Source organism: Drosophila persimilis, unplaced genomic scaffold (genome assembly GCF_003286085.1).
Source record: "Drosophila persimilis strain 14011-0111.01,24,50 unplaced genomic scaffold, DperRS2 tig00000000-arrow-pilon, whole genome shotgun sequence".
Lineage (NCBI taxonomy): Eukaryota > Metazoa > Arthropoda > Insecta > Diptera > Drosophilidae > Drosophila > Drosophila persimilis.
Genome location: NW_020825288.1, coordinates 15,960,350 through 15,982,692, shown reverse-complemented (window position 1 = coordinate 15,982,692; position 22,343 = coordinate 15,960,350). Strand labels below are relative to the sequence as shown.

The 22,343-nt window shown below is 44.1% G+C and overlaps 1 protein-coding gene across 1 annotated transcript; it reads right to left on the bottom strand.

Moving 5' to 3' along the window:
* Nucleotides 1–1,130: 1,130 nt before the first annotated feature.
* On the bottom strand, nucleotides 1,131–21,112 carry LOC6587614 (protein single-minded). Its single transcript, XM_026987245.1, has 9 exons — nucleotides 20,899–21,112; nucleotides 9,408–9,602; nucleotides 8,090–8,259; nucleotides 7,702–7,803; nucleotides 7,410–7,577; nucleotides 7,147–7,346; nucleotides 6,244–6,350; nucleotides 5,150–6,175; nucleotides 1,131–1,225 (listed from the first exon to the last, which is right to left on the bottom strand). Exons 1-9 carry the CDS (start codon nucleotides 20,909–20,911, stop codon nucleotides 1,131–1,133), a joined length of 2,076 nt encoding a protein of 691 aa, XP_026843046.1. The 5' UTR covers nucleotides 20,912–21,112.
* Between the last annotated feature and the right edge of the window lie 1,231 nt (nucleotides 21,113–22,343).

Below are 22,343 nucleotides of genomic sequence, written 5' to 3'. Positions count from 1 at the left end.
TATATAATACCTATAAATATATTTTTATTATATAGAAACAATCTCGCATACAAATATCCATCAGGACCGCAGAGCATTGAGCGCTAATTGTATAATTTTATTAATAAAAGTCTCTAGTTCTATATTGTATATAAAGACCTCAGAACTTTGGATCGATTTACTATTTTCTTTTGCCATGAGATTTGTGTGGCATGAAGCTAGCCAGAATAAACTTTCAATTATCAAACCCATAACTCCAAACTTTCTAACCCGCAATCCAGGACTTTGGCAGGGCTATAATTTAACCAAGCCGCAATTTGTTCGATTTCGATTTCAGCAGTTCCAATTACCATAGAAGATAGAAGCAGTTCGGGGAGAAAAGGAAATTTATTAAGTGATAAATTTCGGGGCATTGGGGAAAATGTCACAGAAGGTCAATTGAAAAGCGAAAGTTCGGGGAAAGGTTGGTTAAGCGCCTTTTTGGCACCCACACACACACACACGGATCCAGCACACATAGAGACAGACACTCACACGCCCAATCAGAGGTCCGTCCGGAGAAGCATCAAGGCGAGGAAACGTCCGTCGATTTGTCCGCCCTCCTCCACTCCAGCTCGTCTCGGTCCGGCCCAAACGAAAAAGGCGCACAAAACAAAAGCCGCTCAGAACAAATTACCAGAGTCGTCTTTTCTATGGCTTTGCCTTTCTTGCCTTCGCCTTTGCCTTTGCCTTTGCCTTGGCCTGTCTTTTCTTTCGTTCTGCAACTTTTCTGTTTCAACTGTTTGCCAATTGCACTTTTCAACTGGCCTCATTCGGGTTTTGAACATGGCCAACGGCCAACGGGCCTCGGGCAGCTTCCAGCTCCCAGCTCCCAAACTCTTTAATGGGGCCGTTAGTATGTTGGGTTGGCCCCTGCCCCCTGCTCCTTGCCGCCTGGTCCCTGGGGGAAAATGTGTGTACAGCTGCGTTCACTGAACTGAAGCTGAAGGGCATCGAGAATGGCGTCTTCTTCCTGGCCCAAAATTGCGAACTAGACAATTTCGGGCTGCCAACTATTCGCCCATTTAAACATTTATGTAATAGGCTTGAATGTTCCATTTGCCAGCCGCAAAAACTGCACAACTGCCACAACTGTGTGCCGCAATGAAATTCTAGACTCGTATCCGGTAGCAGGACACACACCTTTCGGCACTGGCCCAGACCTCCGGTTCAGGATTTGGGCCGCCGCAGAAGCCTCCGGCTGCACCTGCAACACACACGCATTACAAATTTAAAACAGTTACACAATTTCCCTCGCACAACCGCAATGAGTCTTAAGCAGGTAATCTCCCAGAATACAACCTCGTCCTTGGCTAGAGATGCGCCAGCTGGAACACATAAAGAAAGATTTGAGACAATGGATCTACGAGTGAAAGGTAATGTAATATAAAAGTCTAACATTAAGAACTTTGTGATTGCTATAATATTTGAAGACTATTCTGCATTGAGTTCATGGTCAGCAAAACTTCAAAAGTGCCTTTAGAAGGAACATATTCCATCCCACCTTACTTCTTAGGGATCCTATGTGGAATCAAACTCGTAAATGTATGTTCGGAATCTGAAAAGCAGTCTTCTCGTAATCCGTATCTTTCTTTCTTGAAGATGAGCTCATGGAACTCCACCTGGCATCTCTAAAAGAGCTCGCTTGACATTTAATTTCCAGTGTGGCACTAGCCCTGGCACTGGCACTGGCACTGGCACTGGCACACTCTTTTGCGTTTGCATTAATTTGAAATGCAAGTGGAGCCCGAGTCGGATCGAGTTCTGCCTGACCAGAGGCCAGAACAGACCAGAACCGACCAGCACAGAGGCGTACTGTCTTGGCCAGCTGGCACGTAAGCTCGTTACGAATTTTAAATTGAAATACTTTGCTGTTCCGGACTGGCACTTGCGTTTTTAAGCCCGAAATTAGGTTTGCATTCCGAAATGTTTTCAATGTTCTTCAAAATGGCGCAACTTTCATTATTAAAGTGCATTTCGACTGCTTCTGCTGTCCGGCGCTGCCGCAAGGCCAAAAGCCACAGAGGGCTAGTCCAACATGGCAGCTTTGGGGCATTGGGGCAGGACCAGGAACATGAGCAGGAGTGGGTGCGGGAGCGGGAGCGGGAGCGCGTGCAAAAAGACCACCAGAACTTCTGGGATGCAACTCCCACGTTTATTTTTTTGCGATTTTGCTTTTGTTCATGTTTAATATGACTTCTTTGCCTTTGGACCTTCCCAACTCTTCCCTCCCTGTCTCTATCTCCCTCTCTTTCTGTATCCCCATCTCTGTCTCTTTTTGGGCCAAGTTGAGTCGACATCGACCCGTTGCAGAGAGAGGAGGGCCAGGAGAAGCGGAGCCTGTGTGCGTGCTTCAGCCAGAAAGTTGCGGTTTGCTTGCACTTAAATTATTGCATCTAGGAGGAGAGGAGTCCTTGAGCAGCTTGGCAAAAGGAAAAGCATCGGCTCCAACCCCAACCCCAACCCCACCCCGACTCTGTCTCCGACTCTTGGATATACGTATGTATGTACGTATTCCTGGATCTTTTTTCGGGGGCATGGCCCGATGGCAATTAAATAATTTGCGGTCTATGTGCAGGCGAGGCGTAAAACTTTCCAAATGCTTCAAGAAATAAATTAGCAAAGGGCCCGGCATTGCAACACAAAGTGCAAATACCTCTTCCCCCAGGAGTACGAGTATTTGTGGCAATTGAAAAACGACAATTAGCCCGGCCTAAGGGTCCGGTCAGGGCGGGCTTATCTGCAGATAGCACATCTCTTGAAAAGCCTACTTGGCCGGCACACAAATGGCAGGCAATAAATCAATGGCACTCACTCACACAACTCACACACGGGGGGAAACCGACCCCGGCTCAACTCGACACTATCCCTGGCCAACAACAAAAGTTTGGCCTAAAGGGTTACTTACATGTTTGTGTTGTGCTGCACCAGAACTGGCTTTTCCAATAAGCAAGCAAAATGAATAATGGGCGGGGCAGCAGCTGAGGCGGACACGAGGCTTCGATTAGTTTTCATTAGCTATGAGTGCAGCAAGTCGAGGCGATAGAAATTGCTATGAATCGTTTAAAGTAAATCAAAACAAGGAAAAGCCCATAGTTCAACTTTACTTTCATTGCTAGAACTTTTCAATTAAATATTATTTTTTACATATTTTATCTTGGCGCCAAACACTTCAAACTAAAGCGTGAAATCGGAAACTTTGCAACACTCAAATGTTCGTACATCTTATATTCTACATTAGCATGTAGTAATGAACTACAACTTGCAACAGAGACACCTTCAGTCGAACATGAACACTTTTCATGATCCGGCAGCGCCAAAAATTAAGTGGTAGCAGATGGCGCTTTTCTGCAGTGCCACGATATAGCGATGATTTCGGAACGAAGGTTTGCTTTGAGCTCTTCAATGGCCCAAAGAAACCTGGCGTGCACTCTTCTTGTCAAATACACCCACAAAATAAGTTCCAAGGGGTCAAATTTGAATTTCCCGCCTCGTAATTGACAGAGAAACACTGCTTCTGTCAAAAGGAATCTATCAGCTGATTCCTGTCAAAATTTGAAGAAGCTGCGCCATTTTGTTTGTGTTTTACAGCCGAATCAACGCGCCGAAATAGTAACGCTGTAAATTGAAAATATTTAGTCGTTTAGATGTGTTAATGTAGGATCTTGTATTCAAAAAATGGTCGAAATACATTGCAAATGACCTATTTGCATAAAAATAACTCATATTTGAAATGGTACTCTTTGAGTACAGACTATAGGGAAATACTCACTGTATTTCAGCACCTTATTCTTTTTGTGGCCGAAAACACGACAACCAATCAGATGATTTCGTTTGCGTTTCTCCAAAAATTGGCATAATTGTTGTTTCTATACTGCCTTGTGAACTGAACTATAAAGCTATTTTATTCTTATATCCATTCCGACTTGCATCGGGGAATAAGATTTAGTACAACAAAACGATGATGGACTGTTGCATTCCATATTTGGTTGCTTCGGTTTAATTAATATAAACAAAAAGGAAATTTAATAAAATTCACCACATTAAAAAATAACTGAATAAACATTTTATTTGCAATGAACATTTGAATTTGTAACTAAAACTACATAATTAAATAAAAACTCGAACCAAATCTTTCATATCGTGGGATATGGGGCTATTAAAACGATCGGAACAATTGAATACTTATCTCTTTATTGTTCACCCACATAATAATTTGTTTATTCAAATTAGAAAAATTCGCGTTAATAGGTAATTTTACATTTACAGTTACGTATGTACTTATGAAGATCATTTTAGATATTTGCACAGTGAGCGGACCCTGCACTATTTACACTTTATTCCATATTTATCCATTTACTACAGATCGTGTGTGAGTATGTTTGTATGCATGGTGTTTATAGAGAGCCGTATGTATGCCTGTGTTTATGTGTGTATGTATTTATTTATAAGTATGTGCAATTCATTTAAGTTAGTTTGTATGAACATCTTACAGCTAAGTCTTAGCACTAAAGTTTAATATAGAATTTGTATTTGCTTTTGCATTTGTTAACAAGAATTTTTCCGTTTCCATCGTTCACATTTCCATTCATTTCTTCTCGAAGGAAAAAAGAAAGTATGCAATAAATAAGAGAAGAGATAGAGAGACAGCGGGAGACTTGCAAAAAGTTTGCATTCCCAATATGGAGTGTGTGGCTCTGCCACATATTACAAATGGAACTGATATATCAGAGATGCACAAACAATAGACCGATAAGACCTGACCTGGCCATGGGCAGCGGGCGACAGGTCGCCGCCTGAATTGTTTTAGAAACAACAACAGCAGCAGCAGCAGCAGCAGCAACAATTAGTCGCTGCTAATGCACAAAATCGTTGGGTATATAGTGCTGCGGCTCCACAATCACACTGGTGTAATGGGGCGTGGCCACCACCGCCGCGGCCGCCGCAGCGGCATTCACGCTCTTGAAGCTCTCGGCGAAGTCGCTGACAACCCGTTGTTGCTGCTGCTGTTGCTGTTGCTGCTGCTGCTGCTGCTGCTGTTGATGGTGGGGCATTCCGTACTGTGACTGTTGGTATTGCTGGTGCTGCTGCTGCTGTTGCTGTTGCGTCTGCAGGCGCTGATGCTGCTGCTGTTGCAAGTGCTGATGATCCATCAGATGCTGTTGCTGCTGCTGCTGCGAACTGTTGTCGGAGAAGTAGCTCAGCTCGAAGTTGTGGCTCAGATCGCTGTAGGTGGTCTGCGAGGGCGAGGTGCCGTTCACGATCGACGCGTTGCCCGTGGAGAGCTGGCGCTCGCTCTCCGAGCTGCTCGAACAGCTGTTCGAGTTGGCCGAGAAGGGGCGGATCATGGAGGTGGCCACGTCCACAGTGGCGTCGAAGTCGTAGTAGTAGTGGTTGTTGTTGTTGTAGTACAGGCTGCCCGTTGTGGTGTCCGGATACTGCATCTCCGTGGAGTAGACCCCGGACGACGAAGCTGAAGCACTTGATCCACCGCCGGCGCTGGAGCCTGTGCCCCCGCCCACGCTGCTGCTGGAACTGACCACCAGGTCGTTCAGCGGCGGGTACAGCTGTGTGTAGCTGAGGCTGTCGTGGTCCATGCTGCCTCCCTGCTGCTGCTGTTGTTGCTGCTGCATCTGGTGGTGGTGCCACACCCCGTTGTTGTTGTTGCTGCTGGGATTGTTGTTGGCCGGCACGGGCGTAACGGCATTGGGCGGCTGCGGCTGCACGGAGAGCGGCAGTTCCGGCTCAAAGTAGGGATCCAACTTGGGACTGGCACTCAGGGCCAGGCTGACCGGCGTGCCCGGCGCCGGAGCCGCTACACTCGCACACTGTGGCACCACCACTGGCACGGGCACGGGCAGGGATACTGATACGGGTACGGGAACGGGGACGGAGGCAACCGCTTGAGCCGCCGCCGCTGCGGCCGCCTGGGCAGCCGGCGAGATCGGCTCCCGCTTCACCACGCCCGTCTGAATCTCGTTCAGCACCAAGTCTTTGACCTCTCGTTCGCTCAGCACGTAGTTGACACTCACAATGAAGACCTCGCGCGAGGAGCGCGAGTTGTGCACCAGCGTGGCGTAGGATTGCACCCAGACCCAGCCGCCGCCCTTGGTCAGGAAGCGGTAATATTTGGTGGTAACTTGTCCTTTGTACAGCACTAAACGGAGAACGGATTCGGTTAGTACGGCAGAGTGGTGGGGTCTTATCGAGGCTTTGTTTTCTTACGGATTTGATGGGAGCAGCGCATGGCCATGATGTCCGCGGCATGGATGTACTGGTACAGCGTCTTCTCAATGAGGTCCTGCGGCTCGTATCCGGTTAGCTGCGATACTCTGTAAGCAAATAAACAACCGACGTCAGTTGAGGTTATGCCCGAGCTCTACAAACATTTCCAGTGTGAGGTTAGGCCAGATTCGCTTATTTAAACAGAGAGCGGACATTGGTGGTTCCCCTGTTGTGCTGTGCTGTGCTGTGTTGGTGCTTTCCTGGTATTTTCCCGGTTTACTTTTGTCAACTTTTGTTCAATTCAATTATGCAGAAAAACCAAGGGCCAAAGGGGCGGCTTTTTCTTTCCCACTTTGGGGTTGCTCGGCTCTGCTCTGCACGGCAGCAAGGGTCCAGAGTGGGACAGACTCCAATACGCTGGCGCGTCAGGGCAACATCATGAGGGTAATTGAGTGACAATAATGTCAGACAAAGTGGGCTGGTTTTTTGGCCCCGCAGCCCCTCACATCCCCCGGTCCGACACCAACACCAACACACACGCAGACAAAGGCAAAATCAAGCTCAAGAGGGAAATGATTTGTTTTTCTTTTTGTCATGTCGCCCCGTTCCTTGCTTACATTTCCTTTTTTATTCTTCCCCTTTCTTCACATTCTTCCCTTTTTATGGTTTTTTTCTGGTCCTTTGAAAGCATTATCTTTTTGGGGGAGGTTGCTCTAACGTTTTTTTCCATAGGCTGCGGCCCGTTTAAATATTTGTCTAGTGTCGAATGTACTGGGCTTAAAGTGGAGACACATTCGAAGAAGTATGCAGAAATGTCAAGGAATTCCATCCACCTACAGCCCACATCTATAGAATTTGAAAGGCCCACTTCTAGCAGGCTTTTCTTTAGATTCAACAACTTACCGCGCATCGAAGAAGATCAGTTTCATGTCCAGCTTCGCCCGAAACATGAACATGTTCTGGTGCAGCTTGATTTCTGTAATAGCAGAGGAAGGCAGCGAGTGACCCACGGCCACTAGGCCGAGATTCTGTATCAGGCTGCCCTGTCCATCCCCACAGTCGGGATAGATGCGAGCCTTCAGATAGCCAGAGCAGTGTATCACCTAAACGAGCCACAATTATATCAATGGATAAACGGCGCAGGATGTGGGATCAATTGGACATACCTTGAAGCCGGAGGTGGTGAGGCCCGCGTTCCTCTTGGCCAGGACACACTTCATGCGGAGGAAGAAGGTCTTCTCGATCTCGATGGTGTGCGAGCCGCGGTCGTGGCCGTAGACGGACGGGTGCTGGACACCATTGGGACTTCCGATGGGCGTGTGCGTCTGTGCCAGCTGTAGGGGGTTGAGAGGCGTGAGTACAACATTTGAGTGATCGCAGAGCGCGAGAGGAAAGGTTTGAGAGACAGAGACTTAGAGGGAAGGAGGGGCCAGAGATTGCTGTTTCTTGTCTACTCACTGGATGCTGGTGCATGTGCGGATGGAGCGACAGTATGGCATTCATCTCGTCCTGATCGTAGCTGTGTATGTACTCGAATATCGAGTTTCCCGTCAGCTCCACCTAGCCAGAGAAGAGGATATGCACAAATTAGAGACAAAACCAAGCAGAAAATGAGGTGAGATGTGGTGAGTGCCAATTAGTTGGTGGCAAATGCAAATGCAAATGAATTGCCGGGCTCCAAGGGCCGCGCCTTTTGATGCGCCAACGCCTCGTGCGTCGTGGCCCATTGACTTGCAAATGAAAGTGGCCGCCAGGATACAAAAAGGCATCCATCCGGCCGTCCCGGCGATGCCCGGCAATTTATGCGCATAAATCACATCAAATCAAAAGAGCGGGCGACACTCACCTGACTAAGGCCCAAGTGCACGGAGGCCGTTTCCGAGATGTACATGATTTTGCCATCCGGCGCCACCACAAAGATGAAGCCGTCCAGCGTCTGCAGCAGATGGGAGCCCAGCTCCTTGATGGTGGCCCCGCGCTGCATGGCCGGCGAGGAGCCCCAAGCTTCGCCGAGTCCTGCAAGGAATAGAGATTCTCGTGAGTTGAGCCTTGCACAACCTAATTGCTCCTGCAGTCAGCATGGGTATAGCTTAATTCGCAAAGTTCCCACCATCAGAAGCGTCAAGCAGCGCCCTACTTGCCACTGCTGACGTCTAAATATTATTCCCAATTAAAGTCATCGAGCGCCGTAGGTGGCCCATTCACAGCCCACCCCATGCCTCACACCGCATCCACATCCTCAGCCACATCCTCATCCTCATCCTCAAACATGTTCTTGTCCCAAGTATTGTCATCTATGTATGGCATGTACTTGGTGCCTTCTTGCTCCTTGCTCGGCTTCGGCCCTGCCCTGGCGGTTGTCGTTGTTTGTTGCCTATTATTAAAATAATTATTTCAATAAAGCCAGAAAAGAAAAGCACAAAACGGTCCGCAACAATGGGAACGACACCAGCAAAACGCCTCACTCACTCGTCCTCTCCCACCCCCACCCCCACCCCCACCCCAAAGCCTTCCCCCCGCCACTGCTGTTGTGCAGCGCAACCCTCTTCGTCAGCAGAAAATCTCAGCAGCGCACACTCCCCCAGAGAGGGATGGAGAGACAAGCCACCCACTGGCCACCCACTTCCAGTCCGGCTCTCGTTGCTCGTTGCTTTTTGAGTGAAACAACAGCCGCCATTGTGTTTTAGCCTCCCACCACTAGCCACTAGCCACCCACTCTCCCACCCACTTCCTGGCACTGCTCGACTGTTTATTGTCTGCCCATTGTTGAGTGGTTTTCCCTGGCTGTCCTCGCTGTCCTCCTGACAAACATATGCTTTAAACAAACACCGCGTCGCCGTTTAAACTTGAAATTTCTTTAGCCTCCGATTCCGATTGCGATTCGGAACGGGTCAGAAAAAACAACAGAACAACAAAAGGAACATATCCCGCTGTGCGGATACGTGGACACGTAACTCCATAATGAGCGTGGCGGTCGCGTGGCTGTCAAACATTCCGGATCATTTGACATAGCCACGGGGCGACACCCGGACCGGGCCGGGCCGGGCCGGGAGATGAAAAACCAAGAGCCAAATTGAGCGGCAATTAAGTGAGTTCCCGCCCGATTGAGGGATCCGATCCGGAAAGAGCTGTGCAGGAAGTATTCGTTGTCAGGTTGAGCTTACCATCGGGAAACACTTGGCGCATTTTCAAATAGGATGTGGTCAGCCGGATGACGGAGGCCTTGTCCAGCTGTGATGTAATCGCCGCTGGCAGTGGCAATAATTTGGCCAATTCGCAGAATTCCGTGTTTTCCTTTTCACGTCGCGTGCGTGCCGCATTTTTGCTTTTCTCCTTCATGGCACACGTTTTGGCTATATCTGCAACGAAAAAGAGAAGCAGACACAAATCGTTGACAAATCTGGTACACACATAGCCGGTAAAAACTCGACTCTACTCGCAAAACCCAACTGAAAACGGAAACCAACCGTGCAATCTGCTCTCGTAAGAATCCTTGCGCACTTTGCGTTGGTTTGTCATTTTTTTTTTTGGAAAATATGTGGATCAATGTCTCGAAATGGATCGTGAGCAGTCCTTCAGCACTTGCTCGTGTCCCTGCGATCACCTGTTTGTAACTGAGCTGCTCTCGGCCAGGACAAGCAGTTTTAACAACGCTCAAACCGGCCTCTGGCTGATCTATCTACCTGTCGCGGGGCTGCAACCTGCCATTGGCTGGCGGCGACTGAACTGGATTCTACCTGTAAGGCCAATTGACTTTTTGCAATGTTACTAATTTGCCCTGATACTTCTGAGCCTTCTGATCCTCTTGCACGACCCGAATGGCAACCGGAAGTCGCCGGTCGTGCCATCTCACTCGGCCTGACTTCTGCATTCAACAGGTTGACTTTGCCAACCGCAGGAGTCTGACTTTTATATACACGCATACATATGTATATAAACATAATAGACAAATGATGGCCCACGCACACACACACACACACACACACACACACAAAACGAGAGAGAGGGAGATGAGTTATATATACATTTTCCCCATATATATGTATGTATGTATATTCTCTGCTCAGGATGACCCACAGCCAGCGTCGCCATGTGGCCGGTCGTTGTCTTTCCATTGATAGTTTCGAACGTGATTTTGGCGCAGTTTTGGCAAATTCCAAGCCATGGGCTCCTGCTGCTTTACTTCTCCTTCTTTCCTTTCGTACGGTTTATTTTTTGAGTATTTTAAAGAACTTGGCCATTTACCTAGATTTTAAAGCCTGAATAGAATTTGCACGTAATTACAAGTTTATTGACTCAGGTCACGTAGTCTCCGATTCGAAGCACTGCCCGAAATGTAAGCCTTCAGTATCGGCCACACCAGAAATGAAACATTTGTCAAGAGTCAAATATTGAGGCAATTGCAGACATCCGTTACGCACACGGGACACACTCGCAGGAGCAACAGATTTGCTCAATGATCATAATCCTAAAGAGCATTCTCCGCTAATCCGCAACGCAAATGTGGCAACATGCGCGTCTGAAGTACCCGTCATCAGCCGCAGCACCGCAGCACCGCAGCACCGCAGCCGGCGAGGCAGCTTCTCTCCTCTATTGAATGAGAGAAAAAGGCGTTTTCATTTGGGCCGCGACTGTTATAAATGCCTCGACCCGCGGACCCTCTACGGACGGAAGGACGGAAGTCAGGAGTCAGTTACAGGGATGAGCAGCATCTGCGAGTTGTGCGAGAGTCCAGCTAATAAGATAGTTTATGATCCCTAAGTGGGTCACAAATGATTCAGGATATTCGCTCTTCTTTAGCATTTCATATTAATTCTCATACTCGTATAAATAAGTCAGATCGAATGATGTATGTATCACCATTGATTCTCATGGGTATAAGCTCAATCATAAAGAAACGGAAGTCAGAACTTCAATTATAGAAGAAGGAAATCACAGACACAGCCAGCTCATTATCATGTACACGCATATCGAGGTTTTTCAAATAATAACTGACCATCAAATACTCTACAAAAAATGATTCGAGTGATTTGAATAGATTTTCTCTATAAAAAGTGCAATAAATAAAGTTAAAACATAATTGCATTTTGTATACATATTTTTAGACCAGTTTTTAATCTAGTTTAAGAGATGAAAAATATAAATTTGCAGTGTATTACAATAAGAAAAATTGTGCTCATATTTCCATATTTCTTCCATAATTTTGATAAGGCTTAACACCGTCTTCACCAATTTGAATGTTATTTTTCTGAATAAATAAAAAGTAAAATACACAAATAGATAGACAAAACTGAACCAAACGAATTTAATTTAATCACCTCATGAAAGTTTTTGATATCTGATTACCTATCTTAATAAATTTGAGTGGGAAAGATGAGTCGAATGATGGATAATCACTTATGAAAAGTTACATTAAATCAGTTTTGGAAGTTAAAAGGTACCCGGGCGTATTGTATTTTAATATTTTGTATCAACATATAAAAAATATGACCACCTTTTTTTCATTCGTTAAAGCTTTATCTGGGAAGTCAAACCTTAATATTAATACAGTAATTTGTAACCATAAAATAAAGATAAATTCTTTACATATGAATAGAGGAATGTAGATACAAAAAAATTATAATTTTATATCGTATTAAGCTCAATGTTAATGGTTTCATGGGGTTTCTCGGAACTAAATATTATCATATTTAAAGTGTAGAAGAATAAATAAATCACTAGCCACTATCGCTCTTCCCGGAAAGTGTATAAAAACTCAACTCACGCTTCGACTAGCCTCCCAATGAGCCGATCCGAAACTGAGAAATTCCCCTCCCTTCCCAACTTGACCTTAATCTGGTTAGAGGCAAACACAGGCCAACTAAAAACACATGAAAAAAGTTTAAAAATAAAGTCAACACGAATATTCACACTGAACTTGAACTACAGAGAAGACAGCGGCCAAAATGGAGAGTGCTAGGGAGGATGGAAAGATTGCGTAGGAGTGGCCTCCGGGGACAGGTAAGATGTTAGACGTTCCCACGCTGCAGAGCATGGGAAGAGGAAACTATAGAGTCCATAAAGCAATTAGAGGGACATTGGACCCTTGGTCACCTTCCGCTGGGCCGATGCTAATGTGGGAGTTGCGGCCACGGCGCTTCTCGGCATGCGGCGGGCATCCTCATCCTCGTCCTCGTCCTCGTACTCGTACTGAGTCACATTCCCATCAACATTCTCGACAGGTACGAATATGTTAAAAACCCGCTGGTCAGTTCTCACGCTAGCGAGTCTAGCGGGGATTTCCAATCGGCCGATTGATAACCATGCGGGAAAAACGGCGAAAACAGTCAGCACATGTCCGGGAAGTGTGAGAAAGCCACTGAGCGAGCGAGAGAGAGAGGGAGAAGGACCATGGCCAGGACCAGGTATGTACATGCCACAGCAGAGATTCCCACACACCCGCACCAGCACCCGCAAACGACCAGTCCTATCAGGTGGGAAGCTGCCACAGCAGGCGGAAAACTCAACATACGTTTTCAATGTGCGTAACATATGCCATTGTAACACTCTTGCCGGCCCGATAAGAGTCGCTCCTGTTCACTGTTCACTGTTCCCTGTTCCCTGTTCCTGCCGAAATGTTCACCCATTTGGCCGACACCCACTCCCTGAACCATTTGCTCTTTTCCTGTGTTTTTCCAACGCACATGAAGTTTTTATCTTGAAACAACAGTCGGCGTCGCGACGTTGAAGGGGCCAACAGACCCAACACCAACCTCCCCCCCCCCCCCTCCAGCAGTTTGCCAGTGGTGGCACCACCAGCGAATGGGTCGCAAATTTTAATGCTCAGCTCGCGCTTAATTTTCGGATTATAACCCGTAAAGCAAACAACGACGCAGTGTCCTTAGCCCCGGACCAGACCCGTGACTGCCTCCGTACATTAACCCAATTTCAATATGCTTTTTGATTTGTTTGCGCGGCACTTTAACATTATCAAACAAAAGTTTATGCAATCCGAGGGGTATGTTCCTTGGGTTCGAGTTGCTCTCTGTTTTTCTGCTCTGTGTGTGTGTGTGTGTGTGGGGGTGTGTGTGTGTGTGGGGGTGTTGGGCGTACGTTTTTAATTGCCTGCAATAACAAGTAACGACGGTCATGCCAACAACAACGAAGCCAGTAGCAGCGGCAGCAGCAGCACCACCACCACCAAAAACCGAGGGAACACAAGGCCCTAGCTTTGGCTTTGTTTTTGGTTGCCCAAATCCGCTAATTGCGCACAGTTGTCGTTGTTTCTGGCCTCCTGTCTTGCTGTTGCTGTTGTTGGTGTTACTGATTTTGTTGGAGTTTGGGGTTATGACTACAATTGGCTCTTTTATGGCGCCTTAATGTATGCAAAGAACGGCCTATTGATTAGCATAATGGTTGATGGCCATAGAATAAAGCAAGGATTTTCGCTAAGGACACCAGAGTTCGCAGAAGAATGTACCAAATGACGCACAACAATCACATGATGTCACAAGAACGATGAAAGAATATCCGCCAAAACGTTTAGCACATATTCCCGAATAATCCAGGAAGTCTGCGAAAGCTTAAAACTATCACAGAGAAAGTCGGTAAAACCATTAGTATTACAATATATAAGAATATTGTATCTGTCAAATATATTTTCTTAATAGTCTTAATAGTCTGAAATGTTTTTTTCAACAACCATACTAATTATAGAAATGTGGCTAATAAGGTCTCAGGTATAAAAAGTGTATAGTATATATTTACTTTTAGACTTTTTCGAATTATTATTCACGATATCAAAATTCGTTTTATATTGAAATTCTTCAGAAAATTGATTGTGCATAGTCGATGCTTCCTACATATATTTAAAAAGGGCATTCAGATTTTATATAGATAATACGACATATGTAAGACAGATATAGTCCCTTAGAAGAAGGCATTCTGGTTTCATAAGTAACAATATGCTTAAATGGGATCATAGAAGGAGATTCCAATTGTACAATTCTAATGAGTTCATTTTAAATCAACTTTTATTGAATACTTATTTGTATCTCTGTAAAAATGTCGCAGTGGAATAGCAAACGAATAGCGCAATCGAATTCCAGAGTATTAGTAATAAGCATTTGTAAAAACTTGCATGTGAAAATTTGTATGCAAATTTTAACTGAAAATCAGCCAGAAATTCGCCCAATGTCCCACCACAATTGGGAATTGTTGCTGATTGCATTTATTTACTATTAATCCGGTAAATTATTGTGCATAAAGCTCTTTATAAATCAACAGTAAAACAAATCCCGATGCAAGCCCCAGGGCAAACATCGACGAGCAGTCTGAAATGCGAAAGCAGCGAAGTGAAAGCAAATAAAACCAAATCGAGCCGACTGACCAAGCCCATAATCGTAATAATAATCAACCAACACATCATAATCACTGTTTTCATTACACTATATTTTCAAAAATAATTATGCATGTATTTTATTTGTGTTTGTCCAACACACACAGGCAGAGACCCAGGCAGGGCTCCCGGTTCACAGCTCCCGATCCGATCCCCAGGGGAATGGAATGGGTATACTCGTACATAGAGCAAATACGTACGTAAAGCGATGAGGCGTTCAAAATGCGAAAGTAAACTTTCAAATGAAATAAAAAAACAACAAAAACAAGCAGAGCAACAACAAATACGGCAGCAGCAGAATGTGTACCATCGGCAGCAGGAGAGAAGCAGCCAGCAATAAATACGGAAAATCTCGAAAATATCACGTAAAATCGATCAACAATACAAACTTGCAACCAAATGGCCGATGGGCCGCGTCGGCATCAAGAACCCCATGGCCCAGCACCAGCATCAAAACCGACCCATCCCTGTCCCTGCCCCAGTCCCAGTCCCTTCCAAAACAGACCGACCCGTCTGTCGGTCTCCTTGGGAAATCAAACAAGTCAACATGTTGGCCGCGCACAGAAACAACTTCCGAGGGTCAAATCGATAATCATAATTTTGTGCCCAGCATTCAGCATCTGTACTGTACACTTGTCCTCTGTCCGACCTCACCTACGCGTAAATACCCAAACACCTCCATTATCACTTACAGGGGCGAAGTACGTATCCGAGCACATAGACCTGGACGTGGACCTGGACCTGGAGCTGGACATGCAGCCCAAAGTGGCACTGGCCCGAGCCGCCTCCGCCGCCTATTGTTGTTATTGTTGGCCGTTGTCAGTACGTGATGTTCACTATAAATTTGAATTTGATTTTGAATTTGCTCTAAAACGGCAGCGGGAAACGGCAGCAGGAACAACAATGGGTCCATGCTGCACTTGGACCCATTGTCCGGCTACCATCGCTGATGGTGGACACTGAACAAATATGCACGTGGAAACTGGCAAATAGCCCGACTGGAACAATGGTGTCAGCATAGTGTTACAAATAGTAGTTGGACAAACAGCACAACTATCAAGTATTTCGAGTGCTTACTTGTAGTACAACATTAAAGGTTTATATAAGAATATTTAACAAATTTAAGTCACATTAAACAAAATATTTTTGAAGACCAATTCGGCTATATTATCCAGGCGTAGATTAATCAATTTAAGACTTTTCTTAACTCTCCATATTTCTTTAACAAGAAAAGGAGCTCTAACATTTTATAATTTAATAAAAACTTTAACTTTCAAAGCCAGTTTAGCCAGTTCTTACTCTGGCAAGTTATTTTATTATAAATATATATTATATATATTATGATAGCCTGAAGGAACTCTAAACCGTTTGCTGCAAAGAGATTGAAAAATGTTACGATTTGATGTAAAATAATACTAGAAATATTTTACTTATAATTTCTTGTTCAGAAAATAGTGAACATTTTTATGAAATAAAGAAATAAATACCCCTGTGTTTTTGTTCAAGGGCTGCTGATTTCAGCACTGGATTTTACTCGTATTTCATTCTTTTAGCCCACATTTCTGGATCTCCTAGTCCCCTTGGTAATGACTCTATTTCGTATCGAAATTATTCAGAAGTCAATCTACTGCGTATTCATTTAGCAGTTTACGATACCATTTTGCTGCTGCACTAAGAGTGCAGGCAAAAGCAACAACAACAACAACAACTACAACAAAAATAAGAAATTCTGAGGCTCAGTCGCTGCGCTTGGTGTAAAATGAAACAAAAGTATGGCTGGAGAAAAATCAATACAAAGTCACGTTTTAGAGAAAATCACGTTTCATTAGATACCTATACGAGTATGAATACACACACACAAACATAAACCATGAATACTACACGCACACATACAACTGCATATATACAAGGCATTAAAATTCCATTGTTGCTATAATTTCGTTTTATGCAAGCGAAAATAAAGACAGAAAAAAATATCCGTCATTGAATCGTTTTCGGAAACTGTTCTGAAAGTCAAATGAAAACTTTAAGTGAAAGGCAGCCATATTTAATGTATCCACACACACAGAGACAGATGCACATATATGTATATAAATATACTTATGGTTTTTCCGAGTATCGCTCGGCAACCCTCACCTTGAAATTTACGACACTTTTCACTTTATTATCAAATGCTGACACTTCAGTTTTGGGGGCCAGAGCGGGCTAAAAATATCTGACTTCTCCATCTCGGGGGAGGATCAACAGGCGTGGCTAGGATTTCCTCCCCACAAAATCCGGCAGGAAATTGAGTTCTTAAAGATTGTGCCTAAGCCTAGGCAATTAGTTGGTTCTCCTCAAAATGGTGTTGAAAATTTTGGGATTTTAGGGCCTTAACTTTAAATTAGGTATAAAAAGGTGCGATGCGCTCTAAATGATTAGTGGCACAGTTTGAAGTATTTAATATCTTATGTTGATCAAAATGGAAAATATATCTCCAGTTTATAAAATCTGTGCGGCTAAGCGCCGCCCCTTGGCAGGGCAAGGAGCACTACAGAGCCGGGATCTCTTAACGTACAGCAATTCATTGCTGTGTTATTGTCATTGTTATTATTTTTTCGCTTCTGTCTACGCTCTTAATTTTTGTATAGCACTTTCTCATCGTTTGTCGTCGTACGGGAGCTGCGATCATCGCCATCGATCATCACCAATCGCAAGTTCCGTCGTCTGTCCTATGGTCTGTGGCCTGTTATTCTAAATTATTATAAACCGAATTTAAAACTTGTTGTATTTTAATTTGATTATATTCTAATCACTCTGTCTCTGTCTAATCCCTCTTTTCAATAGAGATGATTTCAGTAAAGCAAATAAAACGATATGAAAAGCTTAGGTTTTTTGATATGCTTCCGTAAAATATCTTTTCAGAGTAAAAGCAATTAGTGCATTTGGTTATTCGAAAAGCAAATGCCTATGGTATACCACAATACCACGAGTAACCCCAAACTCTTAAGGATAAATGAAGGCGTAACCCATTAAATGTTTAAAAGTAAAGGAATTACCAAGTTTTCATGCAGGAAATTGTTACACTACTCGTATCAAAGTCGACGTGTTCGTTTGAACAGCGCAGCAAAATTACAGCATTAAGCGGATTTCCTCTCTGGAAGTCAAACACGCACACACACACACACACACGCGCGCACACCGATATGCCGGCACCAATACCAACAACCAAGATAAACACTCACCGATATGGTGGTAGGAACAAGAAGCATAAGTACAAGAAGAAGAGGGACCAGAACAGCCCCCTCAGACCAAAACCCCTGGGCTTGCATATGTGTGTGTGTGTGAGTGCATTCATCAAAAAAATGCACGACACAAAAGAATATAAAAAGCATCAAATTCTAGACAAGACCAGAACTACAGCAAACGAGCACAGGAAACAAGGTACTCATTCACACACACACACAAGCAATCATCTATCGAGCCATAAAGCTGACAGAAGAAACAACAATGAGAGAATAAGAAAATGGTGTCTCAGTCCCAGGTAGCATTTGAGCAGCGTTAGGACGCAGGCGGCAGGCACAGTGGTGCATCTGACGACCAATAGGCGACCAAAATAGATATGACAAAGGTCGCTGACACTTAAGAGGGAGGACTCCAAAATGTCTTTGCATGGGGCTGGGTAAGTTGTTGTATTCAATAATTTGATTTCATTTCCTCTCGCATGACTTCTGTAACTGTAATCGGGGGTTTTCATGAGTATAAAATATGGGTATTGTGTAGTTTAACAAGGTTTATATTTAAAGATTACAATAAAAACCATCCCCCTGTATTTGAGCCCAACTTTAGGATAAAAAACATAAAAATACTCTCTCATATAAATCTGAAAAATCTAAATCTAAAGAAGGCTAAAATTATATTAAAAATATGAGATTTTGCGTCCTTTTTGACACAATCAAATGGTTTCTAATTGAATGATTCAAACGTATGTATTTCGTTCGAATACCAAGAAGTTGGGCAGAATAAAAAAATCGAAGGGAAAACGTAGAGTGTTTAATATAAATTATGTCAAATAAATAGTTTTTTATAATCAAAATTGTATTTCTCTTGTTTAAAAGGAACGTTTTTGGGATCTATGTATATATCAATAAATACCACAACCCCTTTTCTCCTGTTTTAACAAAATAACATATCCCAAAGTGCCCAATTTTCAATTCTTCTAGTAGTTAAATCTTCGATATATTTCGATAGTTTGTTGTTGTTACAGCCACCCAAAATATATTGACTCTTTAATGACTCTTTTAATGAGTTAGTTGAATCAGATCAATCGGTTGTACAGAACAAACAGATTGTAGAAGAACACACAGAATGCGAGCCCACTGTGCGCTGCGTTCTTCGGTTCATTCACCGACCATTGCAATACGGCTGCGCTGCTGTTGCTGTTATGCTGTTCAGTGTAACAAAAAAAAAAAACAGGTTTTCAAACTCATACACACAGAAGACACACACACACAGATACACTCATACAGCCACATGCCACCCTCTGGCAAACAAAAACAGCGAGCGCAAGCGAGAGCGGAAGAGCCAACAACATTTTCTCATTGGCTGTCTTGGCGCGCTTAATGTGCCACACACACAGACGCACACATACAGAGGGACGCGGGCCTGGAACGGCAAACTGGAACTGCCAGCGGTGTGTGCGTGCATGTGTGTGTGTGTGAGTGTGTACAAAATGTTTATGTATGTTTGTATTTGTGTTGCTGTTTCCGTTGTATCGCGCCTGTTCACCGCCGCCGCTCCGCCCACACACACAGAGCCGCATAATTGTTGTATGCCTGTCTGGCAACGCCTTAATAATTGTTATTTGAGTTTCATTTTGTTTTCTATGCTGGTGTGCGTGCGCCTCCTTCTCTCTCTCTCTCTCTCTCTGTCTCGCTGCGTGTGTGTGCCGTTACACTCCATTAGCGAACATTTCTGGCATTCGAGTGTTAAGCTTTCTCTTTCAGCCCTTTTTTTTGGGGGGCCGACAATCGTTTGGATTTCGCTCGTTGCTCGAAATCTTTCTCCTTTTCTGAGCCATTTCCCTTTCCTCTTACGCACGTTTTTTTGTGTCGTTGTGTGTGTTGTCTGTTGGGCTCTTCCGCTTGTCAAAATTCAATGTCAGTTTTGCGATTGTGTTGGTGCACGAGTGGGTTTTCCTCCTATTGACATGGCCGCCATATTTTGCTTCGTTTCTTGAATAACTCGTAAATATTTTATTTCCCCTTTAGAAATTTTTAACCATTTTATGCCGCTCATAAAAATGTAAATTTCGTTTATTTCCCTCATTTTAAAATTTGCTGTTTTGTTTTGTCCATAAATATGTACTCAAGAAAACTAATTAAATACGACAAACAAATTAAAATATAATGTGACAGTATAATGTTAAAATATACATATACTGTTGAAGTCGTGTATTACTCCACCTTACAATCCAAAAAAAATCCTTAATAATCATCCGTGTTAACAATAATATTGTTGTATATAAGACAATGGTTTTTTGTTAAATATATTCAAAAATGAATCTTTCCCCATTTTTAGCAACATAATTTTAAATTTTGTAAATCCTTGGCTTCAAAAAATTGAAAGTATTTAATTTTTTCGTTTCTGATTAACACAAAGTCTGATTTTCTCAAATAATTTAATTGTTTTTAAACGTTTGTATTTTGTCTTGAAATTTCAATTTTTTCTTTGAGAAGCTTAATTTGATGAAACCTTGTTTTGGAAACTTCAATACTATTTTAAATTTTAAAAAACTTGATCACCAACGAAAAAGACATTCCGAATTAATAATTGTTCTAACACAAAGATACGTTCTTTATTATGGCATCCAAAGTTGTTTCTAATATTTCAGGGTTTTTTCTTCCTATATGCACATCATAAAGAACGGTCCACACTTGCCACGCTTTACTACTGAAAGTGTAACTCAATATTTTACAAACACAACTCAAAATGCACTTTGCCACCGAAGGAGGCATGGTTGCGGGGGCAGACAAAATCGGCCCCGCCCGGAAACCTCCCCTCCGCCACCCTTCAGCGTGCTGCCTGTCGTCTGGGGCAGACAAAACAAATCATTTTCGGTGGCTACCGTATATGCAAACAATACGAGTACAAACGAGAACCAAAAAACGAGAAAAAAAAGAACAACAGAAAAAACAAGAACCCCGAGACACTGTAAAAACAAACACTCTGAGGGCAGGGGCTGGCCAATGCAGCTGCAGACCCACTGAACCTCGCTTAGTCCGGGGGCTAATGATTACTTTTGGGATCCATCTCATAAGCAAGTGGCTTTGAGTGCAGGCTGCATCGCTTGAGGGAGTCGACGGCCAAGATTCTGGAGTTGCAGAACGTCCGCGAGATCGTAAATTATGCCACATAAAACGCGCGCGACAACGACGAACGACGACAGCGACAGGGACAGCTACAGCGACTCCAGCAACGACTTGGTCACTGGGTGCAGTGCGACTTGATTCGACACTAAGCTGACCGCAACTAAAACGCTCCGGCCGTCAGCGCTGACGGCGACGACGCTGCCCTGGTCAGAACGGTTCGGTTCGGCTCTGCTCCGCTTGCTCTGCCTTAGATTACTTTTGATTGGGCTCTTGGCTGGGGGGCTACGGTTCCAATGTCGCCTTCGCTGCGGACAATGTCACATGTGATGGGGCCAAGACGCTGCTCAAAATAAACAAACAGCCGCCGAGCCCGGATCGGCCATGACTTCTGCGGAGTTGGCAAAAAGTGTTGCATTTCACTCGAACTGCAGCGACTTTCTTTCGGCTTTCTTTGCCGCGACATTTGCTGAGCCAAGCCCAATCAGAAGGCGACGCCAGTACCCCCCAGACTCTTACCATAAAAGTTATATAAGCCAAAAGTTGACCCCTGAATCAGATCGTACCACTACCCGAGCAAATGCTTGGATCAGCACTAAAATTTGGACTGCCCTTTTTGTAGTCATCGCTTGCCTTTGTTGCTGTGGTCACTCCACTCATTGGACTCTCGTCTTACGCGATTCATTCATTGATCGACTTATGGCCGATCACGCCTGGTATCTTCTGGCACTTGTCAGCCGGCCCCGTGGCACGTGTTGCTGATTTGTTGATGTTGGCTGGTGCCGTTGTCGATATTGCCTTTTTTTCAGCTGCTATTTGTCTCTTACAATGTTTTGGCTTCTTATTTTTTTGTCTTTTTTGTATGGTGCTGGCGTCGATGAGCTAATCGGCTATGACGTTTGTGTTTTCTTGCAAGTGAAGCACAATTTCGCCCTCAGCTGTGCAATGCGATGTTGTTGCTGGCTCTACCACGGCCGCTGCTGCTAAATCTGCCACTATCATCGCTCGACGTGCAAAAATTTGAAATATTCTCAACGAATATACATACATACATATGTACATATATGCAGTACATACAGTAGGCCCTCCCACCTCAGATAGTAAAACAAAGTGTGAATCATGGCTCCGGCGCCTGTCTGAAATACACGGAATTCAAGACACAAAACTAGATCGGGTCGGAAACAAAGCCGCCCTTTTAAGATGATATTAAGCATATAAGAATTAAATTTGTAACTTTTTAAGAACCTCCTTAGTGTTAAACACTTAAAGCCAAATAGATGGATCTAACCAAGCATGCATCTAATCATTTATAATACATATATAATCCGTAACGTAATGCCAACATTTTAAAGAAAAATACTCTTTATAGATCACAT